Raw genomic sequence first — 22,500 nt, 5'->3', positions numbered from 1 at the left:
GGGAGGCTTCAAGACACTTATCCTGTAATTTTTGACTACCGCTTTCGACTCTGTTCGGGGACCGGCACCTTGGTGGGCCTTTTATATTTATTGCAGATGTGTCACCCTTGGCCGGTGCCCCTCCTACATAAAAAAGATAAAAAGAAAGACCCAAAAAGATAACTCTCTGCTTTATTTCCTACATTGTACATTTTTCCTAGCCAGAATATAATAATAAGGAATACACGAGTATAAGTAAAAAATGAGACGCTGATTCTTAGGCGAGTAAAGAATAACGTTAGGGCAGTGTGCACTTGGTCGAAGATCTAGGCAGCTGTCTGGATCATTCTCATCAATTAATTAAATGAAGAGAACTGTTAATACTCTCAGATCATTTGTCATTGTCTAGTGAGAGTCATCAGTGAGCTAATTGTGTTATGGCCCGCTGGTTTTCACGGCAAGGGTTACTTATGCGTGAGGTGCTGTGGCGGCTGATGGAGTTTCCTTCACGTTGTAATCGAAATGCTGCCCTTCCAATGTTTTTTTTTTTTCATTATATTGTGGATAGAAAAGTGTGCAGTAACAGTAACAGTGTTATTGTTGTTGTTGATGTTGTTACTATTTTATATGTGTGTTTGAAGAAGACCAGCAAATGCAAAGAAAAAAAAAAAAAGCGACACATTCGGCTGTCAAAAAGGTAAAATTGAAAGGGTTGTGTGTCGCGGCATCGCAATATTTGCCTCCATCTTATTCAGTGCACGACGGGAAAATTAATTTTGTGGCTCACATTTGAAACTTATAATGTGCAGATTGATTTCCGAAATAAAAGAGAAAACTGAAACTGGAGATCTTTTGGAAATAACAGAACAAATTAAAACTTTTGATAAAAATCTTCTTTCGTGCGTGTGATATTCCGACCGTGTTAATTAAGGATATACTTGCTCCCCGGCATCACACTTGCCACCAACACTGATCGCCCTTCCATCGCCTCTAATTGGAGTGTTTGGAGAGCGTCTCAGATCTTTTGTACCGCCTCACTAAACCTTCGGCAGCCTCTCTCTTCAGATTTTTTTTTTTTTTTTTTTTTTTTACATTCCCTTGTGAAGAGGCTCTGTCCGGGATATTTTACTTTGCTTGGATTTTAGATCAGTATTTGTCAGTATGCTGTTTTGAAGTAAATTAAGTCTGTAATCCTCAACTTTGTGTGTGTGTGTGTGTGTGTGTGTGTGTATGTGTGTGTGTGGACACTGGAGAGTGGAGGGAATATTGTAAGAGTCAGTTAAATTCATACCACAATTTTAATAACGGATCAATTCATTTTCTGCTAAACCTTTACTGTTTACAATGTTACAATATCTTGACAAATATGAAGTATATATATGACATGTTACAAATGAGTATTTCATTGCTAACATGCAACGAGGGTGGATAATCCTCTCTCTCTCTCTCTCTCTCTCACACACACACACACACACACACACACACACACACAAGAATCGTTTCCTTTTATGTTAAGTGCTTCAGATCTGTCTCGTTACAGTAACGTATGATAATGATAATTTCACCCTTGTTTTACAGATGCCTGTGTATAATTTGCAGATACACCACTAGTTTCAACATATTTGAATTCTTGCCTTAAAATAATGAAAAGTTGTGCGAAGGAAACAAGATATGAAGCGAATATTTTTGAGGATTGGAGACCGCACAACGAGCTAGTTGGAGCTACTGACGCTTTGTTAACCCTGAAATGACCACCCACCCTCATCCCTTCCTCCCTTCTCTCCTGGTTGATCAAGATGGACTAGAAATTAGGACCTGACTATGATATTCTCTGTTCTGCAACAGTAGACTATGGGCACCAGTTGTTTATAAGCCTGGATGTGTTTATATTGAAAACGGATAGCAGTGACTAAACTCGATTACTAAGTCTGACGAGGCATGTGCGCATTCAGTAAGGTTTGCCATCACGATAAGCTTCACCAACTAGATAAAGATGGTTTATGTGATATCCACCTGGTACTAAAGCCACCTTGCGCTGCACTAAGTAATCATATGATGAGATAGCTACAAGAAGATGCTCCTAAATCAAAGAAATTTAAGTTGTTGATCGAAGAAAATAATATATTGGTGGTATGTACGAGCAACAGACCAGCGAGGATGAGAAATGGTGTGTGGCAGTGGTGAGTGGTGACCCTGGCCAGTCTTTGCTGGGGTGGTGCGTGAGGCGGAGTGATGCAGGGCGCGCTGGTGCCTGTGAAGGACTTTTGACACAGAAATTTCGTATCGTCAGCATTGAGAGTAAGTATTTCAAATCCATTGTATAGTTGATAAGAATAAGTGGCTACAAACTGGCTATAGATGGTATGTTTTTGTTTTTTTTCTTGTTGTCTTGCAGAGGGTGTCACGTATAGGTCTACTAGCTTCTTGCAGCTTTCCTTATGTTCTTATGGTCTTTAAATAGGGAGAAACATGGCATGAGTTCGGAAGTGTGTGTGTGTAATAATAGTAATAATTATGAATAATAATGATAATTATAATAGATAATAATAATATTCGGTTTATTAATCTTGCAGCCTTATAGCTGAACATCCACATATTGCGTACTTATACAGTAATATACATACACATTTAACTTTAAGGAAGTATGTTACAAGTTAATACTTTGGGTGCCAGATGGCGCCGGTCAACCTGGTAGACTAGACACGGGATAGTCAGGTCACCCCGTGTGTATTTTTTCTATTCAGAGTTTGTTTATCCTACCTAGCTGCGGGTCACTAATTCCGATTTACACCAGGTACCTAATCACTGCCAGATGAGCAGTGGCTACACTGCAAAGAAGTCCACCCAAAGACTTCTAACCTTACCCAGAATTCGAACCTGAGTCCTCCCGAGTATGAATCAGGCGTGAATCACTGCGCTACCAACTGTGTGTGTGTGTGTGTGTGTGTGTGTGTGTGTGTGTGTGTAGTCTGACTTGAATGTAGCACATTCCCTAAATGTAAGCTAGTTTAGTGTGCAAATGTACTCCTGAAGTTACACCTTAATATTACACGACGTTTTCTGATGCTATCAAAAAAATCCACGAGACAGTCTCACATACCCGCCTGTCTTGTGATGACTTGCTATGTTATGGAAGCGTTCGGTCACTCACCTCTGAATAATCCACGAGACAGTCTCACATACCCGCCTGTCTTGTGATGACTTGCTATGTTATGGAAGCGTTCGGTCACTCACCTCTGAATAATCGTTGTTGCGTAATTCAAAGAACATATATTTCTGCTATTGTTCCCACTCCGCCTTTTTTAAATTGGCAGCGAAGTGCTGCTTTAGGAGTCTGGTGAGGTCCCAGCCCAACCTGCCCCGGAAGACTAAGTTTATTAGAAAAGTTTGTCCCTGACTGGCTTGGCTTTGCCAGAAAATGAAAGTTTGAAATGAGTTCAGAAAATTTTATGCGCATTTTTTCACATCTATGTGTGTGTGTGTGTGTGTGTGTGTGTGTGTGTGTGTGTGTGTGTGTGTGTGTGTGCGCACACGCCCACATTACTTGAACTATAACAACCACATTTAGCGTGGGGATGTACCATGGATTGAGAAAGGTCAGCGCGGGTCACCGGGAGGGCTGACAGGGATGACAGATCAGCCAGTGACCTCTGCTGTTTGGCCTCGTGTTTCATTAGGAAGGAAGTGAACACCGCCTCTGTACGGATGTCATGTGACGGTAGCGATGGTAACGAGAACAGCAACCATTCTGATAGATTTGTTTACTTGGTGGTGACATCCCTCCACAATTGGTGACGTGACTTGTTTTGCACAGGGTGCAGATCAAGTGCATATGAGAATGATTACAACGAGAATAGCGATAATAATGAAGATTACTGACGTCACGATATAAGCCATTGGATAACAGGTAATGGTAATATGGTAATTTGAGTAAGACTTGTAAGCTAAATTGTAGCTATTGGCACTTAAATCCTTGAAATATTCGATTGCGCGTTTTGTAGTCACAGTGGTTTCTTTGAAAGTTATACTCTAAACTTACCTAGGGCTTTAGGCAGCTGGTCACTTAATTAAGCCTGAGACGAAACCACACAAGTCAGAGGGATAAAGACCACAAACAACTGATAACAGCGACGATGAGAATAATGATAATGTCAAAGGTCACGATAATGTAGACAGAAAGCCTGGGACAAGAGACAGATCTCCAATATAAATTATTTCCACAAGACAAAAATTCATTAATAACCTGGAGAGACCGAAAAGAATAACAGATTTGGTGAATTTCGCTTTAGGTGTTTTGCACTTTGTACAATGACGCTGATGAATTGAAAGTTGGCTCTTAATTCATTCTCGTGATAAATTTCCTATAATAATATAAATATTTGCTGCATTAAAACGTTATTGAATTTCACGGTTAGTAATGTTTATAGATATGTGTCTTACGAATGCAGGAGTTAACCAGTAACCTCACTTATTCATATCTTTTAATAGGTAACTATGGAACCTGTTTCTTTTTTTTTTTTTTCACCTAAGACTTTGCATTAAGAAATCGTTACTAAACTTGAATTTCAGTGTTAGCGTTATTTCTATGACAGCAGAACATTAACGGCCATTTTCCGGTTTTTGTGGCCTCGGCTGGTCTCCAAGTATGAAAAAAATGTAGTGCATATATGTATTGTGATTATAGTAAAAATCACAATATATTAGAAATTTATTTCTATGTAAGGTCTGTGTTGTATGTAATATGTAATATGTAAGTATTACTGAATAAGTGATCCACCTGCGCGATGTTTATTTACGGGTTGTATTGTGGTGTTTAAGTTACAACTCTGTCTATCTTGGTAATTATGTTGGACTATTGAATTACATAAAATGTATCATGCAGGGAAATTTATGGATTCAGTGCATAAATGTTCGTACATGTTTATGTTTAATGTTTAATAGGATTGTATGGTTGTGTTGCTTTAGCAGGACAGAGGCAGAGACTGACGACGTAGTGTTGTTTCCGGGTCTCAGAGGAGCCCAGCTTAGGCAGCGTGCAGATATGTCAGAGGTGTGTCCAGGATCTGTACTTTGTGTTAAATATCTCTTTTGACTCTTTATGCAACGGTATTCAGGTTTGGGTCAGTAGCAGGGTTAATTTGTGTTGGTATTAGTGATTATTCCAGCGATGAGAGGGTGAGATAAATGAAACATGGCGGGGTCCCGGTGGAGAATTTTGCGTCACCTGTGGTGAGACGGTGCATGTATGTAGTTATTAGGACTATAATATACATTTCAGCAGTGTGGTGAAGTGGGTGGTGCCCTGTCTCCATGTGTTTTTCAATGTGGGACCTGTGCTGACTGACTGATGTTATTCGTGTGATGTGTCAAGAGACGGTGCGGCAATGTTGTGAATTTGACTTTTCGTGCACCTATTTTCATGTATTGAGTTCACCTGAAGTTTATGGTTGATTCAAACACTTAGTTATTGACTGATATATTCTGTATTTTGTTACTGTGATGTGATTTCCTGGTTTGGTTATTGAATGATGCATTCTGTATTTTGTTACTGTGGTGTGATTTCATGGCTTGGACGTTTCATCTTAAATTTTGGTGGGAAAATTGACTGTTTGGATGTTAACAGGTTGAATTAGTAAAGGGATCCCAACACCGCTGAATTGGTCTCTTCACTGATTACCATTACAACATCTAACTCATACAATCAAACTTTTTAAGTCTCAATTATGGCCGGAGGATGTCATAATACAGAAATATTTTAACAGAAACTCAAAGAAAATGTAATTCTTTTACTCATTAACGTTTCTTATATATATATATATATATATATATATATATATATATATATATATATATATATATATATATATATATATATATAATTTTTTGATATGGATGTAAAAGTTTGTACATATAATTGTTGTTCTTTTAGGAAGAATATTGATGTCATTCGCACTTTAACTGGTTTTCAGTATGAGTTTTTATTTTATTTTATTTATTTATTTTTTTTTTTTCTACAAGACTTTTGCTTTAGAGGACAGACTTGGTGACAGATTTTGTCAGTGAGAAATGTGAGGGTGTAAGTGTGCAAGCTGCCTACTCTGGAAAAGCTCTTGTATCCAATGTAGGGAGGTGTGAAGGTGGACTGGCCTGTATATGGAAGAAAGATTTGACGTTTAAGGTAAAGGTGTTTCTGGTTGAGAAAGATTATATTGCTTTGCAATTACCAGTGGGTTATTTGAACATTCTTGTAATAAATGTATATATGAGGAGTGTAACATGGGAAAGGAAGACACTTGAAGAATATCTTCACAGGTGGTTTGCCTTAGAACATTTCAAGTGTTTTAATCAATCATGATTTTAATTTCATTTTTATTTTAGGTGGTTTTGATGCAGATCCTTTTATGAGCAGAGCCTGGAACAACTTGGTGACCTTTTGTGAGAGAAATTGTTTGTTTTAACGTGATGGATGGTAACACTTTGATTTTATACCTTACAGTAACTACTGCTGTAAGTGGTTAGACCATATTGTAGGAGGAAGCTCAAAGGATGTCTGTGTCAAACATGTTAAAGTTCTGTATCAACTTGTCGGATCTGATCATTTACCAATGGTGGGAAACGTTCACTTGGGTGTCTCTAACAATGATTGTAGCACTATCAAAATTGAAAATGGAGATAAGTGAATGAAAAAATGAAAAAAAAAAAACTCAGGGATTTTTTTTATGTATTTGAAGATATTATTGGTAATACACGAGGCATTATGCCCTGCGAGGCACCTAGATGGTGTAGTGCTGGTTGCCAGAAAGCTGACCACCTTGCACAAATTGAGGAGGTTGATGTGATAATTGGTGGTAATGTTTTGTACTCTTCTAGTCATTATGCACAGCAGGTTATTGAGAAGAACAAGTCCAATGTAATACCAGGGTGGAATAGACGTGTCAAATGGGATGATTACTGAAAGAAATAGAAACGCGGATGAATATCGGAAAATGAATATGAGTGGGAACGTGTTCAAAGAGGCTTTGTCTTTGTGTGAGAAAAATGAAACAGAAGTTGTACTGGTGCAAGAGCTAAAGAGGATGGCAGTTTTTATTTTTTTATTTTATTTTTTTTTTTTTTTAATGTAGGAGGGACACTGGCCAAGGGCAACAAAAATCCAATAAAAAAAAAAAAAGCCCACTGAGATGCCAGTCCCAGAAAAGTGTCCAAAGCAGTAGTCAAAAATTGAAGGCTAAGTGTCTTGAAACCTCCCTCTTGAAGGAATTCAAGTCATAGGAAGGTGAAAATACAGAAGCTGGTAGGGAGTTCCAGAGTTTACCAGAGAAAGGGATGAATGATTGAGAATACTGGTTAACTCTTGTATTAGAGAGGTGGACAGAATAGGAGTGTGAGAAAGATGAAAGTCTGATGCAGCGAGGCCACAGGAGGAGGGAAGGCATGCAGTTAGCAAGATCAGAATAGCAGTTAGCATGAAAATAGCGGTAGAAGACAGCTAGATATGCAACATTGCAGTGATTAGAGAGAGGCTGAAGACAATCAGTTAGAGGAGAGGAGTTGATGAGAAGAAAACCTTTTGATTCCACCCTGTCTAGAAGAGTGGTATGAATTGAACCCCACCAGACATGTGAAGCATACTCCATACATGGACACATAATGCCCCTGTACAGAGTTAGCAGCTGGGTGGGGGGGGGGTGAGAAAAACTGGTGGAGACATCTCAGAACGCCTAACATCATAGAAGCTGTTTTAGCTAGAGATGAGATGTGAAGTTTCCAATTCAGATTATAAGTAAAGGACAGACCAAGGATGTTCAGTGTAGAAGAGGGGGACAGTTGAGTGTCATTGAAGAAGAAGGGATAGTTGTCTGGAAGGTTGTGTCAAGTTGATAGATGGAGGAATTGAGTTTTTCAGGCATTGAACAATACCAAGTTTGCTCTGCCCCATCAGAAATTTTAGAAAGATCAGAAATCAGGTGTTCTGTGGCTTCCCTGCGTGAAATGTGAAATGCAGATTTACCAGGATAACTAAAGTGATGGTATAAGAAAATGACAAGGTGTTTTTGGTGCATTTGTACCACAGGCAATGCGTTGACCTAGCCTGACCCAGCCTGGCCTAACCTAACCTGACCCAAACAAATATAATGCAACCAAATCTAAAGCAGTCTAACCTAACCTAACCTAACCTAACCTAACCATATCTAACCTACCCATACCTAACTTAGCCTAACTCACCCAAACTTAACCTAACCAAACCAAACAAAACCTAACATAACCTAACTTGACCTGACCATAACCTAACCTAACCTCTCTCTTTCTCTCTCCTCAGCCAAGCAAAAACCGAGTCACCTTATTGGTCGACAAGAGATCACCATCAGCCCTCCCTTTGGCCCAGAGCTTCATTGATTGTGATTGGACAGCTGGCTTGGTGGGTGACCTGACCTGATCTCAACCAAGCCAACACGATTTACGTTTTCCTCGTTGACATTGGCACCATGATGACCTCTGACATGAACCTGGCACTAGAGAGGTAGGCAGAGAGAGAGAGAGAGAGAGAGAGAGAGAGAGAGATGTATTTATTGGTATAGTATTTATGTGATTTGAATGATATCAGTGTGTGTGTTTGTGACCTGTCAATATACACAGGTCTGCATATTTTGTGAGCTCTCAATATACATAGGCTTACATAGGTACTTGAGCAAGCCTATAGTTAGCTGAAGCATCTGAGGCAACTATCACACTAATAATAGAAATAATAATAATAATAATAATAATAATAATAATAGTAGTAATAATAATAATAATGATAATAAATAATATTAATAATAAAGGCTTTGGTTACAATATAAAGATGTATTAAGTAGCTTATTATTTAATTATTATTATTTTTTAAGAATAACTTGAAATGAATAGATTTTAAATTGAGAAAATATAAAACTCCTTAATTTGACTTGTGGATTATAACAACAGAGAGAGAGAGAAAGAGAGAGAGAGAGAGACTTTGTCTACTGTTGATAAAAGTGCAATATAAAACACATCAAAACACACACAAATGCCATTATCTCTGTCTCTGTGGTAATAATGATGATAATAATAATAATAATAATAATAATAATAATGATAATAGTTGGTTTCTTTATTTTGTGCAGTGTTGAGGTACTGAAGGGCGCAATGCACAATGCTGTCAAGGTGCCCCAAAACACACAGGTCAGTATTGCCATATAGCTTACCTTAGGTTAGGCTTGGTTTGATTTGGTTAAGTTTGGTTAGCTTAGGTTTCTTCCAAACTGGTGTTGTATATCCTGTTGTGTAATAATAATAATAATAATAATAATAATAATAATAATAATAATAATAATAATAATAAACGGTTTATTATTTAGGCAGTTAACAAACTGAAAATGTACATAGGGGGTGGGGAAAAACTTAACATTAATCCTAAAGGTAAGTCTAATCTAATGTGTGTGTGTGTGTGTGTGTGTGTGTGTGTGCGTGCCGCTGCTGAGACCAAACAAGACTAGTTTTTCCGTGAGGTGTGGATGGATGGGAGGGGCGTGGGTGACGGTTCTGTGGGTCCTGGCATGGGTGGTGCTGGGTGTGGGAGAGACTCCTGGTCAGTGAGAGGGATGGCAGAGGGGCTGGCAGAGTGAGGATGCACCAGCAGACACACCCTGCCTGACTGTGGTGCACAACAAACTCACCAGTGACAAGTATGTGTGTCCCCCGGCTGGTGAGGCAAGGCACGCTGGCTGGAGCTGGCGAGGGAGAGGCGGCCTGTGCCAGGACACTGACTGACTGACTGGGTATGCCTGTGTGGGCCAATGCAGGCTGAGCAGTGTGTGAGGGAGGGGCAGTGTCTGGGATGCCTCACCTCTTCAGCTTGTCAACTCTGCCAGGCTCATTGTCACACACGTCACTGTTTTTTTTTTTTTTTTTTTTTTTTCATGTAGGAAGGACACTGGCCAAGGGCAACAAAAATCTAATAAAAAAAAATACCCACTGAAATGGCAGTCCCATAAAAGGGTCAAAGCAGTGGTCAAAAATTGGTGGATAAGTGTCTTGAAACCTCCCTCTTGAAGGAATTCAAGTCATAGGAAGGTGGAAATACAGAAGCAGGCAGGGAGTTCCAGAGTTTACCAGAGAAAGGGATGAATGATTGAGAATACTGGTTAACTCTTGCGTTAGAGAGGTGGACAGAATAGGGGTGAGAGAAAGACGAAAGTCTTGTGCAGCGAGGCCGCGGAAGGAGGGGAGGCATGCAGTTAGCAAGATCAGAAGAGCAGTTAGCATGAAAATAGCGGTAGAAGACAGCTAGATATGCAACATTGCGGCGTTGAGAGAGAGGCTGAAGACAGTCAGTTAGAGGAGAGTTGATGAGACGAAAAGCTTTTGATTCCACCCTGTCTAGAAGAGCAGTATGAGTGGAACCCCTCCAGACATGTGAAGCATACTCCATACATGGACGGATAAGGCCCTTGTACAGAGTTAGCAGCTGGGGGGTGAGAAAAACTGGCAGAGACGTCTCAGAACACCTAACTTCATAGAAGCTATTTTAGCTAGAGATGAGATGTGAAGTTTCCAGTTCAGATTATAAGTAAAGGACAGACCGAGGATGTTCAGTGTAGAAGAGGGGGACAGTTGAGTGTCATTGAAGAAGAGGGGATAGTTGTCTGGAAGGTTGTGTCGAGTTGATAGATGGAGGAATAGAGTTTTTGAAGCATTGAACAATACCAAGTTTGCTCTGCCCCAATCAGAAATTTTAGAAAGATCAGAAGTCAGGCGTACTGTGGCTTCCCTGCGTGATATGTTTACTTCCTGAAGGGTTGGACGTCTATGAAAAGACGTGGAAAAGTGCAGGGTGGTATCATCAGCGTAGGAGTGGATAGGACAAGAAGTTTGGTTTAGAAGATCATTAATGAATAATAAGAAGAGAGTGGGTGACAGGACAGAACCCTGAGGAACACCACTGTTAATAGATTTAGGAGAAGAACAGTGACCGTCTACCACAGCAGCAATAGAACGGTCAGAAAGGAAACTTGAGATGAAGTTACAGAGAGAAGGATAGAAACCGTAGGAGGGTAGTTTGGAAATTAAAGCTTTGTGCCAGACTCTATCAAAAGCTTTTGATATGTCCAAGGCAACAGCAAAAGTTTCACCAAAATCTCTAAAAGAGGATGACCAAGACTCAGTAAGGAAAGCCAGAAGATCACCAGTAGAGCGGCCTTGACGGAACCCATACTGGCGATCAGATAGAAGGTTGTGAAGTGATAGATGTTTAAGAATCTTCCTGTTGAGGATAGATTAAAAACTTTAGATAGGCAGGAAATTAAAGCAATAGGACGGTAGTTTGAGGGATTAGAACGGTCACCCTTTTTAGGAACAGGTTGAATGTAGGCAAACTTCCAGCAAGAAGGAAAGGTAGATGTTGACAGACAGAGCTGAAAGAGTTTGACTAGGCAAGGTGCAAGCACGGAGGCACAGTTTCGGAAAACAATAGGAGGGACCCCATCAGGTCCATAAGCCTTCCGAGGGTTTAGGCCAGCGAGGGCATGGAAAATATCATTGCGAAGAATTTTAATAGGTGGCATGGAGTAGTCAGAGGGTGGAGGAGAGGGAGGAACAAGCCCGGAATCGTCCAAGGTAGAGTTTTTAGCAAAGGTTTGAGCAAAGAGTTCAGCTTTAGAAATAGATGTGATAGCAGTGGTGTCATCTGATTGAAATAGAGGAGGGAAAGAAGAAGAAGCAAAGTTATTGGAGATATTTTTGGCTAGATGCCAGAAATCACGAGGGGAGTTAGATCTTGAAAGGTTTTGACATTTTCTGTTAATGAATGTTTTTTGGCAAGTTGGAGAACAGACTTGGCATGGTTCCGGGCAGAAATATAAAGTGCATGAGATTCTGGTGATGGAAGGCTTAAGTACCTTTTGTGGGCCACCTCTCTATCATGTATAGCACGAGAACAAGCTGTGTTAAACCAAGGTTTAGAAGGTTTAGGACGAGAAAAAGAGTGAGGAATGTACGCCTCCATGCCAGACACTATCACCTCTGTTATGTGCTCAGCACACAAAGACGGGTCTCTTACACGGAAGCAGTAGTCATTCCAAGGAAAATCAGCAAAATACCTCCTCAGGTCCCCCCAACTAGCAGAGGCAAAACGCCAGAGGCACCTTCGCTTGGGGGGATCCTGAGGAGGGATTGGAGTGATAGGACAAGATAAAGATATGAGATTGTGATCGGAGGAGCCCAATGGAGAAGAAAGGGTGACAGCATAAGCAGAAGGATTAGAGGTCAGGAAAAGGTCAAGAATGTTGGGCTTATCTCCAAGACAGTCAGGAATACGAGTAGGGTGTTGCACCAATTGCTCTAGGTCATGGAGGATAGCAAAGTTGTAGGCTAGTTCACCAGGATGGTCTGTGAAGGGAGATGAAAGCCAAAGCTGGTGGTGAACATTGAAGTCTCCAAGAATGGAGATCTCTGCAAAAGGGATGAGGATCAGAATGTGCTCCACTTTGGAAGTTAAGTAGTCAAAGAATTTCTTATAGTCAGAGGAGTTAGGTGAGGGGTATACAGCACAGATAAATTTAGTATGAGAATGACTCTGTAGTCGTAGCCAGATGGTGGAAAACTCGGAAGATTCAAGAGTGTGGACACGAGAGCAGGTTAAGTCATTGCGCACATAAATGCAGCATCCAGCTTTGGATCTAAAATGAGGATAGAGAAAGTAGGAGGGAACAGAAAAGGGGCTACTGTCAGTTGCCTCAGACACCTGAGTTTCAGTGAGGAAAAGAAGATGAGGTTTAGGAGAGGAGAGGTGGTGTTCTACAGATTGAAAATTAGATCTTAGACTGCCAATGTTGCAGAAGTTAATGAAGAAAAAGTTGAAGGGGGTGTCAAGACACTCAGGGTCGTCGACAGAAAGGCAGTCCGACCTGGGGACATTTATGGTCCCCTCCCCTGATGGGGACTCCGAGGCTGGTGTAGGAGTTGCCATGATGATTTTAAAATTTTTGAGTGAAGGGTGTGTGTGTTATTAGGTGCTTGTAGTTTTGTGTGGAGGAAGAGAGTCGTCTTTAGAGGGCAGGCTGTGACTGCCCCCTTGTGTTGTGAGACACAAAGGGAAACGTTCAGTGAGGTCACAGCTGGGTTTAATGATAAGTTCACAGCACCCCCTGAACAGTGCTTTAGACCTCACTGGGAGTAATTATCGTTTCGGCAGGTGTCTACTGCCTCCTCTCTCAGTCTTGTTGTACTTTTCATGCTTGATATTTGCTTGTTTGTGTTTTTGTATTGATTTTTGTTTTGTTTTTGTTGTTTATTTGTAATGTTTTGTAAATGTTTTGTGAGTTGTGTTAGTGTTTGATGTTGTTTGTTGTGTTTGTAGTGTTGCTGTGTGCCTATTGATTGGGAGGTGATGGTGGTTAGTGTGTGTGTGTGTGTGTGTGTGTGTGTGTGTGTGTGTGTGTGTGTGTGTGTGTGTGTGTGTGTGTGTGTGTGTGTTACTACTACTACTACTACTACTACTACTACTACTACTACTACTACTACTACTACTACTACTAGGTCAGCCTTGCTACTTCCCTTAGTACACTTGAATACCTCCATCAGATCCCCTCTTAATCTACTACTACTAGTACTACTGTTGCAGGCACAGGTGCAGGGGTGCCTCAACATGCCAGCCACCTACAACACTGTGGTGGCACGGACACAGTTAGCACACCAGTTTTACGAGCACGTCAGTGAGGTAGCCAGAATGTGTTGCCAACTTGTTCATGACCAGCACCTGCAGCAGCAAGGTCAGGTTAAGTTAGTTAAGTTTTTCATATGTGAATGTTGTGACTGTCAAAATGGAGGTCACAAGGGTTTTCTGAGGGTCACAGGGGTTCTGAATGTGACGGGGAAAGAGGAAGAAGGAGAGGAAAGGTGGAGAAGAAAGGTAGAGAGGAAGAAAGAGGGAAAGATGAAGAAGAGAAGAGGGAACAAAGAGGAAGAGGAGATAATTGTTAAGAATTTGTCTCTCTTCTTCTCTTCCTCTTTCTTTCCTCATTTCTCATTTCGTTGACTGTTTTGTTTAATTTGCTGTAGTCTGCACTCCTCCCTCCACTACTACTACTACTACTACTACTACTACTACTACTACTACCACTACTGCAGGCTGGGCAGCAGTGGTGGCCAGCTTGGAGGACATTGTGGCAGCCTTCAGAGCAAGACATGACGCATTCCAGCAAAACTTTGTGGAGTATCTCAGTGGCCGGGAGAAGGTTGCCCTGCTTCAGTTGTGAGTTTGTGCATGTGTGTGTCAGGATTGGAGGAAAGGTGGAGGGAACATGGAGGGAGGTCTGTGAGGGAGGAGAGGCCTGGAGGTAACTTGTGGAGGGAGATATGGAGAAGGGAAAGGAGGGAGGTGGAGGGGAAAATGTGTGGCTGCCATGTCAGACTATCTAATGAAAGCACTACTTTAACTACAAAGCATATGTCACAGGATTAAGGGAAAGGTGGAGGGAACATGGGGGAAGGCCTGTGAGGGAAGAGAAGCCTGGAAATAACTTGTGGAGGGAGATATGGAGGAGAGAAGAGAGGGAGGTGGAGAGAATGTCTTGCATATTTTTTTTTTATTACTTACAAGTCTCTCCTGCAGTTGTGTGTGTCTCCACTCTTCCTGGCAACTCACCAATGGGGAGAGGAGGAGGAGGAGGAGAAGAGAGAAGAGAGGAGGAAAGAGATAGAAAAATGGTTGGAGTGTGTAGTGTAGGATAATGACTATGATTGGGCTGACTTGCTGTATCTTGATTTATTGATTGATTCAGCCTGCAAATTTAATGTCAACATAAACACAGCATACCTCAATATCATGTAACTCCCTTCAATATCTTGTAACTTCACCCAGTAAACAGAAGAATAACATAAGATGAACACATATCCCATTCTATTATTCACTATTGCAATGACACACGATACATATAAAATAGTACTCACAAAATGACCGCCCATCATCAGCCAAGGCAGACTTCACCATATGTCTGATTACAGCATTACCCCAACTATGCTGCAAAGTTACACTTAATCAAATCCTCCTATCAGCACCGCATTCAATATAACACCAACCAATATGCACAATCAGCGGCATAACATAAGTCAAACAAATCAGAGAAATAATGTTATCACAAAACTCACCTCAGTCAAACAACCGCCACTCACCCCTGACAGGCACCAACTGTACCTCTGCCTACCTTCCCCCTACACCCTGAGTGCGGTATAATATATATCCGTGTTACATACACAGACCCTAAAAGAAAACTTCCTCTTGACAAACAAATACACATTACTAACCAATACCAAACTTGTTAATAAGTAAGAAAACAATATATGTATCTCAATAATAATTACAATTCTTGTCATATATGCCAATAACAATTATACAGTAACTGGAATACAACCCGTGTCTACACCTCTTTCCAACCAATGACAGCGACACACACTGCCCGCTCCACATTCAAAGGTGCCAACATTGACATTATAATTCTAATATGATGAGAATCATATTACAGAGTGTATGAGTGTGTGTCTGTCTGTCACTACTACTACTACTACTACTACTGCTACTACTAGTTTTGAAGAGGACCTGAAGCTACTGGCAAGGATTCCAGTCTTCCCTGAATTCTTTTTGGGGAAGACACAAGAGGAAGAGGAAGAGGAGGAAGCTGGGAAGAAGAGGACAAGCACAGCACAGAAGAAAAGGAGGAAGAGCAGGAGGATGAGAAGAGGGCAGGAGGAGGAGGAGGAGGAAAAAGAGAAAGTAAGTTGTTTTTGTTGTTGTTGTTGTTGTTGTTGTTGTTGTTGTTGTTGTTGTTGTAAATAAAAATAATTGTTGATATCTCTCTCTCTCTCTCTCTCTCTCTCTCTCTCTCTCTCTCTCTCTCTCTCTCTCTCTCTCTCTCTCTCTCTCTCAGTGAGGCAAGTGTCACTGCTGGACTGGATCAGCGCCAAGGACAGCCAGAGTGACGTCAGACAGATTGCCCAACTCTGCTGCAGGGGACTGGCCCAGGTGTGTGTGTGTGTGTGTGTGTGTGTGTGAGTGTGCAACAGGGTGTTAGGGTGTCAGGTATTCACATCTAATTCTTGATACATAATTCTGTTTCCATAGGATTGAATCAAGTTTGTAATCTTGCATTGTCTTTAAGCTGGCTCCCCCTCCCCCTGTGTTAGAATATTACATATTTTCAAGGTCACAGGGACACTGAGCTGGGTTCTCAAGGGTGTTTCTCCTGTCACTAATGCAGAAATGTTGTTAATCTGTCACTGTAACTGTAAAAGCATCCTTGAAAACCCATGTCATTTTAACTAGAGCCTTTTAAAAGAGTGTTTCTCGTGTCAGTAATGCAGAAATGTTAATGTGTCACTACAACCATAAAAACTCCCTTGAAAATCTGCTTCACTTCAACTAGAACCTTTTAAAAGAGTGTTTCTCCTGTCAGTAATGCAGAAATGTTAATCTGTCACTGCAACCATAAAAACCCCTGAAAACCCATATCAACTAGACACACACACACACACAGCACCAATACTGCTGCTGCCACACAGATCAACAAGGGGCTGCTGAAACTAGTGGGGCAAGAGGTCAGCGCTGTGCTTCGAGAGGCAGACCGGCCACAGATGAAGGGGCTCGGTGAGCACCTGTGTGGCCTGGAGCAGCTCATGCATGATGCCGCCTACATGGTGCAGGAGCAGAGCAATTTCTCACAGGTACTCCTTCATATCTCCCTCCACAAGTTACCTCCACACTTCTTCCTCACAGACCTTCCTCCATCTTTCCTCCACCTTCCCTCCAATCCTGACTATCCTGTGACTCTTGCTTCATAGTTAAAATAGTGTTTTTGTTAGATAGTCTGACATCACAGCCAGCCATTTTCCCCTCAAGTTATCTCCATGTTTCTGCTTACTTACAAATTTCCTCCATCTTTTCTCCATTTTCCCTCCAATTCTGACTATCCTGTGACTCTTAAAAGAGTGATTTTGTTAGATGGTATGACATCACAGCCAACCATTTTCCCCTCCATAAGTGTCTTTTCTTTCCTCCATATCTTTCCACAGCTTCCCTCCAGGATCTTCAAATATGATAGCCTATTTAGACCTGGTACATTACAATAGACAGACACAGCCCAGGCAACCAGGGACCCTACTTGTACACTAGTGGCCAATATTAGTGTGTGTGTGTGTGTGTGTGTGTGTGTGTGTGTGTGTGTGTGTGCGCACACGCGTGCGCTCTCCTGTAGGTGTGGAAGAGTGGGTGGAGTGGAGTAAATAGTAGAATGTTGGTGATTTATTGAGTGACAGCAGGGATGTTGGTAGAGTGCCAGGCCAGTGACTTGCTGCTGGCTTGTGCTGTGCAGCAGTTGCAGCATTCAACTATTGCTGTGACCTCTTGCTGAGACCTGTCTCTCTGTACATCTCAGAAGGCCAACTTTTGCCCAAGAGCGATGCCCCCAGAGGCCCCCAGACCAGCATTCCTCAAGTCTCTCCCAAGACACCACCTGCCATGCCATCTGAAGATGCACAACGTGGCTTTGCAGCACACCACACCACAGGCCGGTGACTCCCGTGCACCACTTGATAGGGAATGGTGTGTCTGTTGGCAGTGAGTGGTGAGACAAGTGTTGGTCTTGTTGTACTTGGTAGTCAGCATGTTCACTGGGTTCAAACTGTACCTCATGTATCCATGTTTGACAAGACCACTCTTCTCACATTCAAATAATAATAGTAGATTTGTGTTAGAGATCCCAGTGAAAATGTGAAAATATTTGAAATACTTAGTGTCACTTACTTAATGAGAAGACTTGAATTGCTGTCGCATCTTTGCTCAGCAGTGAGGCGGCTGGAGTTGTGAAGCAAGTGTGGCAGATAGCCCTGCGCTGCCGGTGCAGAGATGTGTTGTTGACACATCTCTGTACAAGCCCACAATTATTATTTGACATCAGATAATGCAACATTTATTTATTGATTTAGTTTTTGGCAGAGGGTGGTGCTGTGAAGCTGGTGGCACAGGGGCTGACCAGGGTTCTGCAGAACAGCACACCACAGCAGCAGCAGCAGCAGCAGGAGCATTGTGTCAGTGTTTAAGCTTCAGTATCTTTGATGATAGTGTTTAAATATACTATGTTGGTCTGTTTATTAGCATTCACATTAATTTGCTTTGCTTAGTCTTCATTTGTTCTTTATTTAATGTTTGCATATATATAATTGTTTAGTCTTTTATTGAGATTAATTTTTCCCTGTGTGTTTATTGTGTTGGCAAATGTCTTCCCCTTTACAAGCTTACTCCTTGTTATATAGGTCAGTTCAAAGTGGAGCATTTTGACTCAATACTTGACTCACTGTACTCATCATCAACCCGTGTCCTGTACTTTGTGTACAAGCTTCCATATATTTGAGTTGTGCATCTAATACACCCTTCACTATTTACTTGTTGAGCCTCGCTTCATTCACGCAGGATACAACAAAACGAAGCCTGTCCATTTTGTGTCCATTTTTTATTCTAGGCACTCTACAAGATGCAGCATTTGTGTATGTAATGTGTGTGTGTGTGTGTGTGTGTGTGTGTGTGTGTGTGTGACACTTATTGGTGAGGGGCTGTGGGGAGTCACTGTGGAGAACATACTGTGGAGCTGTGGGCTGAGAAGAGAAGAGAAGAGAAAAGAGAGAGAGAGAGAGAGAGAGAGAGAGAGAGAGAGAGAGAGAGAGAGAGAGAGAGAGGGGGGGGGGGGGATAAGGCTAGCATGAATGAGTGTGAAGTGAAGCAGGTGTTGAGTGTTGTTGATGCAGGGGTGAGATGTTACTCAATGTTGTTCATCACAGGAGAGGTGTTGTTCAGTGTTGTTGATGCAGGGAAGAGGTGATACTCAGTGTTATTCATCATAGGAGAGGTGTTGTTCAGTGCTGTTCATTGCAGGTGAGGGAAGACACAGCATGTTGAGGCAAGGCAGCAGCTGTGGAGGAGTGGACAGCTGCACCACTGACACCACCACCACCACCACTGCTCAATGCTGCTGCTGCTGCTACTACTACTACTACTACTACTACTACTACTACTACTACTACTACTACTACTACTACTACTACTCTACTACTACTACTACTACTACTACTACTACTGCTGCTGCTGCTGCTGCTGCTGCTGCTGCTGCTGCTGCTGCTGCTGCTGCTGCTTCTGCTTCTGCTGCTGCTGCTGTTCCCCTCCTCCTCCCAGCACAGAAACAGACTGTGGGGTCCTGCCACAATGCGGCTCTCTCCTGAAGGACATGTTCTCGTCACCTTCATGTCCCGGACGTGTGCATAGACTTGTGCCTCAGTAGCCTGGCCGCAACAGACTGCAGCTGTGTGCTGTGCTGTGGCTGGCCAACAGGAGGGGGCGGGCAAGCTGGCCACCCTCTGCATCACCACCTGCTGGGGAAAGAAGAGCACCGTTGTTGTCATCTTTGTTTTCCTTCTTTTTCCTTTTGTTTTCCTTCACTGTTTGCAGGGAATGGTGGCAGAATTTGTTGATGTTGTTGTTGTTATCTGTTTGTTATTAAATGATGTGTTCATTGTGTTGTTGTTATTGTTGTTGTTTTGTGTGTGTGATGAACAAAAGCAGTCCACAGTTACTGGTGTTTGTTTTCCCCTTCAACTGTATACAAACATAAAGGGCTGGCTAGAAGTACAGTAGTAGTAGTAGTAGTAGTACAATTACCAGTATATTTCAACAAATGCTGGAACTACTACTACTAAAAATATATAATCCAGGACCTCTACTATCATTTTTACTACTATATTGAGCATTACTATTACCACTACTATCTATTCTACTAACACCACTGCCACCACACCTTGCTCAGCGTGGTCCTGTGCCCTGGCCAGCTGCTGGAGGAGGAGGTGGTGGATGCCCTCTCCTGCTAGTTGTGGTGGTGGTGGTGGTGTGTGGCTGTAGGGGTGGCTCTGACAGACAAAACGGGTTCACCACACACGGCCCACTAGTTGTCTCTTCTGCAACAGTGATGACAGGTTTGGTTGAGTGAGGTGAGGCCAACACTCAGAAGGCCTATACACACTTAAAAACACAAAAAAAAACACACAAGACACAAACAGAGGCTGGGTTGTGCTAACACTCAGAATGACTACATAAAATACAGAGTGCTGGGGTTTGGGAAGAGGAAGAAAAGCACTACGGGCAAATGTAAAATGTGAAGCGGAAAGATGAACAAAATGACGGCAGTGGACAGTTTGAGAGTCAGTGTGTGGATGATGATAATACTCTAAAAACACAATGTGTCTGACAAGCAAGTATTATTTTCAACTCTTCATTGCAAAACAATACAAAATGTCCATTATTCCTGTCAAACTTTGCTTTTGTGGCTTTTAGAATATTTTTTTTTCTCCAAATAGCTAAATTTCACCATTTTCCAGATGGTGTGACAGAGAATTTTACATGCCACCAATGACATCTCAAGTTGTGTCACCACCAAAAAGAACTGTTTGAATGAAAATGTGCAAATACATCAATCCCAAACATTTCCTTGAGGAACACCACCAGCAACAGCCCTGGACACTGCCTCTAATTCCACCACAACACAACCCTTGCACTAACCTGTCACGTGGAGCTGAAGCAGAGGCCTCACTCAGGTCAACAGCCCTGGACACTGCCTCTAATTACACCACAACACAACTCTTGCACTAAGCTGTCATGTGGGGCTGAAGCAGAGGCCTCACTCAGGTCAACAGCCCTGGACACTGCCTCTAATTACACCACAACACAACTCTTGCACTAACCTGTCATGTGGGGCTGTAGCAGAGGTCTCACTCAGGTCAACAAAGGTGCTCATCATTCAAGGCTTTGCTCCAACCTTTAAAATGCCTTTACAAAAACAAAAAATGTTCAGAGCACTAAAGGAACTTGTGGCTTTTGAGAGAGAGAGAGAGAGAGTGTGGCAGGGAGGTGGTGATGGTGACAGCCAGGGACAGCTCCACATGGGGCTCCATCAGCACCACCCATAGCAGGATCAACAACAACAACAACAACAACACTGGTCTGTGCTAGCTCCTCTGGGGCTCTGCTGTGACTGGGGATAGTCAGATAGTACACTGCTTTGGTCAATAGTTAAAACTATGGGTTTCCTTTGTGGTTTTGTGTTGAAAATGTTACTATCAATGTTTTTTTGCTCTTCAAATATGACTATATTTTTTGTGATGTATAATTTAGTCCCTCACTTTATGGATAGTCAGATGGTGTTCTATTTTGGGGCTAATAGTCAAAATAGTTCAAAATTGTGTTTTTTGGGGGTTTATGTTTCAAGGCCTCCTCTGTGAAATCCTTGACTACCTGAGTCTGCTGTGCCTCTGGATAGTCAGATAGTAAACTATTTTATGGGTGATGGCTAAAATTGTGTTTTTGGTGTTTTTTTTAGTATGAAATTTTTTTTAGGAGGGGGATGACTTCACAAAATGGTGTACTATTTTGAACAAAACACCACAAAAAACATCCCATCATAGCAAAATAGTCCAAAATCATGTACTATCCTGCCAAGACAGTTAAAAATGGTCAACTTCTACCAAAATAGTGCAAGATGGCATACTATCCCAGCAGAACAGCCTGGGATAGTGTACTACTAACCTTTGACCCACATGTAGGCAGCAGCAGCAGCAGCAGCCACAGCAAAGACTATCAGGAATAGTACAAAGGCAAGGGCTCCAGACTATTTGCCATGGCTTGACTAACGCCACACCGGATAGTCTTGGGAGGTGTGCCTTGTCCTCAGCATGCACCAGACATATATATACTATCCAGAGCTGTAGTAGTAGTAGTTGTAGGTAGTAGTAGTAGTAGTAGTAGTTTGGTTATGTTAGGTAAGACAAAAGAGCAGGAGGAGGAGAAAAATTGTAGTAGTAGTAGCAGTAGTAGTTTGGTTAGATTAAATTAGGTGAAGGAAGAAGAAGAAGAAGAAGAAGAAGAAGAAGAAGAAGAAGAAGAAGAAGAAGAAGAAGAAGAAGAAGAAGAAGAAGAAGAAGAAGAAGAAGAAGAAGAAGAAGAAGAAGAAGAAGAAGAAGAAGAAGAAGAAGAAGAAGAAGAAGAAGAAGAAGAAGAAGAAGAAGAAGAAGAAGAAGAAGAAGAAGAAGAAGAAGAAGAAGAAGAAGAAGAAGAAGAAGAAGAAGAAGAAGAAGAAGAAGAAGACGACATCTCCTCTTATTCCTTCTCCTCCTCCTCCTCCTCCTCATCATCATCATCAGCAGCAGCAGCACCAGCATCACAGCAACACAACCGGCGGCGTGGTCGTGCTGCTTTTAAATTCCACCGAAAATGCACCGAGGAGACGCGGGAATGTAGGGAAATTGTTTGTTATTTTTGTTAATATTTTCTCTCTCTCTCTCTCTCTCTCTCTCTCTCTCTCTCTCTCTCTACTTCAATCTTATGTCACCTAACCCCTGTCTGGAAATAAAAAAGAAACAAAACGCTCAGAGGACTTTACATATCACGAACAAACAAGGTATTAATTAATAACGAGA

General features: G+C 41.8%; 1 protein-coding gene across 15 annotated transcripts in view; it reads left to right on the top strand.

Annotated features, from left to right (window-relative positions):
- LOC135100412 (uncharacterized) overlaps positions 1-19,607 on the top strand; it is a 76,750-nt gene extending 57,143 nt beyond the window's left edge. The window contains exons 1-11 of one of the 15 annotated variants that reach the window (XR_010268694.1): positions 2,126-2,277; positions 8,300-8,500; positions 9,120-9,177; positions 13,616-13,763; positions 14,122-14,245; positions 15,516-15,763; positions 15,918-16,012; positions 16,549-16,710; positions 17,421-17,609; positions 17,981-18,072; positions 18,914-19,607. Coding sequence is in view for 11 of the 15 variants with exons in the window: in XM_064003250.1 (XP_063859320.1) it covers positions 8,466-8,500; positions 9,120-9,177; positions 13,616-13,763; positions 14,122-14,245; positions 15,577-15,763; positions 16,549-16,710; positions 17,421-17,602; positions 17,981-18,072; positions 18,914-19,257 (1,332 nt within the window). In the remaining 4 variants the exon portion in view is untranslated. Of the gene's footprint in view, positions 1-2,124; positions 2,278-3,647; positions 3,887-4,965; positions 5,100-5,250; positions 5,369-8,299; positions 8,501-9,097; positions 9,178-13,615; positions 13,764-14,121; positions 14,246-14,698; positions 15,467-15,515; positions 15,764-15,917; positions 16,013-16,523; positions 16,711-17,420; positions 17,610-17,970; positions 18,073-18,913 lie in introns of those variants that run through there. The other 14 variants (XR_010268695.1, XM_064003246.1, XM_064003252.1 and 11 more) reach the window with 14 other exon arrangements.
- Positions 19,608-22,500: the final 2,893 nt, after the last annotated feature.

Source organism: Scylla paramamosain, chromosome 5, assembly GCF_035594125.1.
Source record: "Scylla paramamosain isolate STU-SP2022 chromosome 5, ASM3559412v1, whole genome shotgun sequence".
Taxonomy (NCBI): domain Eukaryota; kingdom Metazoa; phylum Arthropoda; class Malacostraca; order Decapoda; family Portunidae; genus Scylla; species Scylla paramamosain.
This window is presented reverse-complemented; position numbering and strand designations above follow the sequence as displayed.